At 37.8% G+C, this 6,274-nt stretch overlaps 1 protein-coding gene across 1 annotated transcript; it reads right to left on the bottom strand.

Moving 5' to 3' along the window:
• Positions 1-1,009: 1,009 nt before the first annotated feature.
• On the bottom strand, positions 1,010-5,716 carry LOC107790192 (multiple organellar RNA editing factor 2, chloroplastic). Its single transcript, XM_016612095.2, has 4 exons — positions 5,161-5,716; positions 3,547-3,644; positions 3,387-3,452; positions 1,010-1,405 (listed from the first exon to the last, which is right to left on the bottom strand). The coding sequence occupies exons 1-4, from the start codon at positions 5,577-5,579 to the stop codon at positions 1,275-1,277; spliced, it is 714 nt and encodes a 237-aa protein (XP_016467581.1). The 5' UTR covers positions 5,580-5,716; the 3' UTR covers positions 1,010-1,274.
• Positions 5,717-6,274: the final 558 nt, after the last annotated feature.

Below are 6,274 nucleotides of genomic sequence, written 5' to 3'. Positions count from 1 at the left end.
TTGGCTGGCAGCGAGGACAATGGATCCCTTTTTATTGGAACCCAAAACCGTTTGAATAAACTCAACCTTCAGATTTCAGTCACAGTGGCAGATCCAATATAGAAGCCACTGGTTCGATAGAACTCACCCCTTCCAACTTATGCGAAAAAACGCATATAGATATGGTTAGACATGTATTTCAGAACGTACATTTTCAACCTAGAACCCATGGAGTCTAAATTATGGACATGCTAAACCTATTTAGCTTCGATGGCAGTCTTATATTAGTCTTGTATTAATCCCCATTCGCCACATACCTGAGCGCCTCATTACTGGAATAGATCAGTCACCATATAATCGAACCAGAAGCCAGAAGGTAAAGGAAAAAGAATAGAGCAGAGAACAATTTCTATTCTACCTCATTTGACAAAGTATTGCTCGATGCTTCACTAAAATGGCTAGAGAAGTACATTCCTTCCACCGACTCCTGCTTGGAATTATCTCTGGTTTATACTTCGCCTTGTTTTTCCACTATTTTTGCTAATTTGACTAAGCAATGGCTTGAATACTTTACTGAAATGGTAACTGTGACTTCTGCCATGCACACGTTAATAGTTAAGACACACAGGATGCCATTGCCATATTAACTAGGCCTTCAAAATGTTCACAATTATCTAATTATTGTTTTCAGGCAAGGTCAGGATTGGACCAACAATCTAAGGTCAAGACCCCTTTCTATTTCTTTCCCCGAGAAATTTAGAAGACTTATACACAGACAGTGCAACAATTTTACACCATCAATGTATTTTGAGCTGTTGCAACAAATAGCCTGCTTTATTTTATAGGTCACTAATCTCACTTTCATGGACAGTGACTCAACTGTGCAAAAATTCTTTTACACTGTCTACAAGTTGCTGTTTGCAGAAACTCCACTACGAATATGAACCATGCACTAACAAATGATCATAGGAATTTGTGGCTATACCAGGATACGTTCAACCTACAAAATGCAAAGCCTTCCACACAAAGGTTTTCCTCGACAAATGGCATTAGCAAAGAGCCAATCATACTAGATTCTTAAAATTATCTCATAGTAGTATATACATCAGACAAATTCAAGTTTTAGTAACTGAGAAGATGAAGGACTACTGGTTTGAAATGTGAAATAGAGCAAATACAGAAACATAGCTTGATTGAAGACATGTCCAAATGCGGAAACAAAGTTAATAAGTTTTCTCTAACACGCGAATTTCCACACAACCGTGCTTACAACTCCAAGCCACCTGAACCTTAATTCATCGCATGTTATCTCTGCGCCTGTTATATCTATTGGGTCTTATTCTGTCGTTACGCTGAGGGACAGGCTCTACTCTCCTCTGTCGTTCAGGTGATCTCTGAACTATCTCTCCATTGACAAAAAGTTCAGCTGCAAAGAATTAGATAAGATCAGTGCCAGAGAAAAATCACACACATCCTTCATCAAATATAATGGAGTGAAAGAGCCAATAGAGTTAAAACTAAATACATTCGACGCATGAATCTCAGACCTTAGCATGGAAGGCATAGGAAAAATAATACTATAACAAGACAAAATCAAGGTCATCTAACAGATACAATTTTCTCCTATGAACCAAAAAGCAGTTTTAGTGGGTTTACTTTGTGTGTGTGTGTGTGGGGGGGGGGGGGGGGAAGGAATTTTCTATTTTTCAGAAGCGAGTCTGAACTCTGTACTTGTCTGTTGAGAAGCTAGCCACCTCAGAAGAGGAAATCCTGAAGATAGAGAAAATACTGAGCTTGAACTCAATGAAAGTATCAATTTAAAAAAAACACCTTTAAAAGCAGCAATTACATGGAGCACTCCGTAAAATCTAAAAGCTTCAAAATCAGAATGTTTCCAGGTTTTCACAAAATACTATCAGTTCATTAGTAGGAATTAGGAAAAAAGCAAAATCTTTTTTGGCAAGTCCAAAAGAAATATCACGGTTTGTATCGGTTTAGAGCAAATTTGAAATTGTTCTGGATTTAGGTGAGCACACAGCAAGTTAATTAGGGGGGAATGCAAATGGGTAAAAGACAAGGTATCTTCGCAATAACACTAATGCAATAGGGGATACATTAGTCACCCGGTAGATCCATCCTTCTAAAGGCACGTTCTACAAAGCAGATGACTGAGTTAAAGCAGAGTCTGTATATGTTGAATTCACACATTCTTGGAATTCTTTATATCATAGTGGGTCACTTTCAGGTGATGATTAGGAACCTCATGCTCAGTGTACCCACCCCCCCCCCCCCCAAAAAAAAAAAAAAAAAAAAAAACTTTCCCTTGCAACCGGTGATGTCGGGTCAACTTGTGTGCATCTCGACTATGCCACGCGGTATCTACTACCTCCGACCAACACATGAATCGGGTAACTATGGGCTTGGACAGATTGGAAAAAATCACCTAATATTTGTATTCTATACTAGGATCTGAAATATGGTCTCCAAAATTTGCACCCACTTCATTGACCATTAGAGCACACCCTTGGGTACTCTCCTTATTCACTTCACCTATTCATCCTCTTAGGTTTATCACGAAAAGATTGACAACTTTTTATGAAAAGAAATTATATCATGTGAGGATTTAAATTCAAACAAGAGGGGGTTGCTCTAGTGGTGAGCACCCTCCACTTCCAACCAAGAGGTTGTGAGTTCGAGTCACCCCAAGAGCAAGGTGGGGAGTTCTTGGAGGGAGGGAACCGAGAATCTATCGGAAACAGCCTCTCTGCCCCATGGTAGGGGTAAGATCTGCCTACACACTACCCTCCCCAGACGCCACTAGTGGAATTATACTGGGTTGTTGTTGTTGTTGTTGATTTAAATTCACAATATGACATTTTCTTTATGTCTTGACTTAGTAAGACGTCTTTGAAATTTCTCCCCGCTACCAATTATTGTCTATATCTCAAAGCAACTCATACATCCTAACCAATAAAATGTATATTCCTCTAATTTCTTTTAACGTTGTCAATGCCATTTTCCCTTGCTTAGCTGTCTTCACTATATAAGAGAAACCATGGAATCTTCCAACCACATTCTTCATCTATTTTTTCTTCAAATAAGCCAACATTAATCTCAGTTTGTTACCTCTGAATGCTCATGCTGGTGAAACAAACTATAGATTTTACAATTCAAATTACTGTTTGGATTATATTTTGGAAACAGTTACACATAAAGGACAAAGACAAGAATTTTAAGAAACAACTAGCAAGAACAGACTTCTTTTATGCATTTCTTGATTCTAGCTATTGGGTCATACTCCTACCTTAAGAAAAATGACCTACAGCTCAGAATCTGCCAAACAAAGAGCAAACAATTGCTCAAAGAATGTTTTGTTTTAATCAGCAAATAGCTAAAAGAATGTTTACCTCCATAGTCCTTGTACTCAGGATCAACATAGGAATCAGGCAGCACAAAGAGGACACCAGGCAAACCTATAGCAGAAAACATTCGAAGTCAATTCTTTGATATAAACTGATGACTATCACAAAAAACAATTCAAATGAAAGTAAATCATTTTCAACAGACCTTCCATTTTATTTGCAGTCTCCTCGTCAACTTCACACCCAAAGCCAAAATACCTCTCACATGAGACATTGTAAATCTTCTTTTTTGCTTCCTCTTCGCTACACATTCAAATGAGAGGCTACATGAGTAGGTATAAAAAACTACTACTATTACAGATCAATCCTAAACTAGTCAGGGTAGGTTATATGAATCCTCAATAACAACTGTGCTTCACGCGGGCCTTTTTCATTCTAGTACTTAATACACTTGAATAGCTACATGAACAGAAAAGCACAAATGAGTTATCTAGACACATTTATACTCCTCCATCCAAAGAAAACTGAAAGTGTTACTATTTGAAAGTCAAAACGATTTTCTTTTTGGATCCGGTGGTGTCCGGCTAACTTGAGCGCACCTCGACATTTTCGCTGGGCACCTGCTGTCTCCCACCAACACATGTGCTGGGTAACTTTACCCACCAAGTCTTAGGCGGATAAGAAGAAAGCACCTAATGTTTTTTTGACTCAACTAAGATTGAACCTGAGATCTCATGATTCTCCTCCTACTGCAGTGACTATTAGGCCACGACCTTGGGTGCAAGTCAAACAACTTTTAAAAAATATATATATCTTAAGCATTTTCAAGTAAAACAGACTAAGGTATATCTACTTTTATATAGGCTGAATATGCAAGTTCTATTCGGAAAAAACTGGAAACTACATCAGCTAATCTTCATAATCAAAGCTCCGTCAGTTATTAAAGAGGGAGTATTTTCTTATCACCCTCGCAATTCCTTTCCAAAATTTTAAGAGTCAAAACAACTTTTTTAAAACATACTCCCTCTGTTCCAGTTTATGTGAACCTATTTCCTTTTTGGTTCATTCCAAAGAGAATGACTCCTTTCTAAATTTGGAAACAATTTAGCTTAAAGTTCCAATTCTACCCTTAATGAGAAGCTTTTATAACCACACAAATACTTTGGACCCCTTTTTGACTTGTTTAGGACCACAAATTCCAAAAGTCTTAATTTTTTCTTAAAATCCGTGCTCAGTCAAACAAGTTCACATAAATTGGAACAGAGAGAGTATATCTTTTAAACATATTCAAGTAAAAAATATTAAGTTACATCTACTTCTTTTTTTTTTTTTGATAAGGGTTATATCTACTTTTATATAGAGTGAATATGTAAGTTTTATTTGAAACAACTGTAAACTAGATTAGTTAATCGTCACAATCAAAACACAGACATTTACTACACAGGGAGTATTTTCTTATTTCCCTGCAATTCCTTTTCAAAATTTTAAGATGTTTCTAACATTAATAGTATATATTTACATAGTTTCTACATATGTAAGCTTTATTTTTTTTAGAACAACTAATTACTCAGGCTGAAAAATAATGTCTGTAATCTCTCATGCCCTAAGCCGACCATTTTTTCAGGACGATAGGACTATGCTATTTTTGCCTTTTAAGGACTTTAGCTAGGGTGTTTTTATTACCTTCCGAGGACTTTAGCTAGGGTTTCAATGTAACAATACATCATTTGCTACATTTATAGTATATTTTACATAGTTTCTACACATAACTTTTTTTATAATTTAACAATTAACTTAAAAAATTAGATGTTTTCATTACCTTCCGAGGACTTTAGAGAGGGTTTGAATGTAACAATCAATCATTTGCTGTTTATTAGCGCCTTCTCCACCAGGTTTATCCATAACAATGAGCCAGTGCTCGTAATCGCAGCCCGGAAAGAGCGGGGCCATCTCGGTGGGAACCCGGTCGCCGGTCCCCGGAGTATAAGGCGAGTTACCGGCCCGGTTCACTCGGAACCTAACAGAACTGAGACTGAACGGTTTGAGGAAATTAGGGTTTTTGGGTAGAAGGGAGTGGGAGAGGAGAAATGACGGTTGAGGTGAAGATCCGACGGCTGGAAGAGGTGGAGGATGTGTAATTGACGACGAAGAAAAAGCGGAGGAGGAGAGGAAGCGAGAGTAGTGGCGAGAAGTGTAGAGAGTTCGAGTAATGGATTTGGTGATTTTAGAGGACGCCATTTTTGATGAATTTTTTGAGAGTTAGGGATTGTTGGAGTTGGAGGGTTTATATGATGGAGAGAAGTGAGGTGAAGACGAGGGTTTATGGGAAGGGATAGTCGGCTTTATTGTTGTTCCCTTTTTTTCTTCTTCTTTTTGGGGTGGGGGCGGGGGGTGGGGGAACAGCACAGGTCTTGAACTTTCACCAACTTTATACTTTAAGGTCTGAAGTTTTGAACTGTCAAAATTAAACTTCCGAAAGTTTGAAATTTAACAACTTTAGATCCGACGTTTGAAGTTTGAAACTTTCATACCCGAGATTTAAAGTTTGATTATGAAATGACTAAACTTTAAATATTTTAAATTATGGTTATTCTTTAAATGTGGTCTTAAAACGACTATTTGTGGATTTGAGTCCTGAGATTGAAAAAATGTGTGCCCGCTATATGGTTATAACAAAAAGTAAAATAAAACCACTGAATAGTAACAATATTTTTTTCACTTCATGGAGTTAGGAAGAGACAACTATATAGGGATGACAATGAGGCGGTGCGGGTGCAGGACGGTACGGGTTTAGACATATGCGGGGCGGTACGGGTTTAGACATATGCGGGTGCGGAGCGGGGCGGGACGGGGCGGGTTAAACTAAAGAAAAATATTTTTTCGCGGGTACGAGTGTGAGTTTAAATACTAATTTTTCACACAACTGAAAAGGA

Source organism: Nicotiana tabacum, chromosome 13, assembly GCF_000715075.1.
Source record: "Nicotiana tabacum cultivar K326 chromosome 13, ASM71507v2, whole genome shotgun sequence".
Lineage (NCBI taxonomy): Eukaryota > Viridiplantae > Streptophyta > Magnoliopsida > Solanales > Solanaceae > Nicotiana > Nicotiana tabacum.
The sequence above is the reverse complement of the archived record's forward strand: the minus strand, read 5'-3'. Positions and strand labels throughout refer to the sequence as shown.

Bases quoted from the DNA above. Each gene is read 5' to 3' on its own strand.
- LOC107790192 (XM_016612095.2), bottom strand. From the start codon at position 5,579: ATGGCGTCCTCTAAAATCACCAAATCCATTACTCGAACTCTCTACACT. The intron at 3,645-5,160 runs GTAATGAAAACA...TTGAATGTGTAG, and splicing joins CTCTCTAAAGTCCTCGGAAG to CGAAGAGGAAGCAAAAAAGA. The intron at 1,406-3,386 runs GTAAACATTCTT...AATTCTTTGCAG, and splicing joins TGAGTACAAGGACTATGGAG to CTGAACTTTTTGTCAATGGA.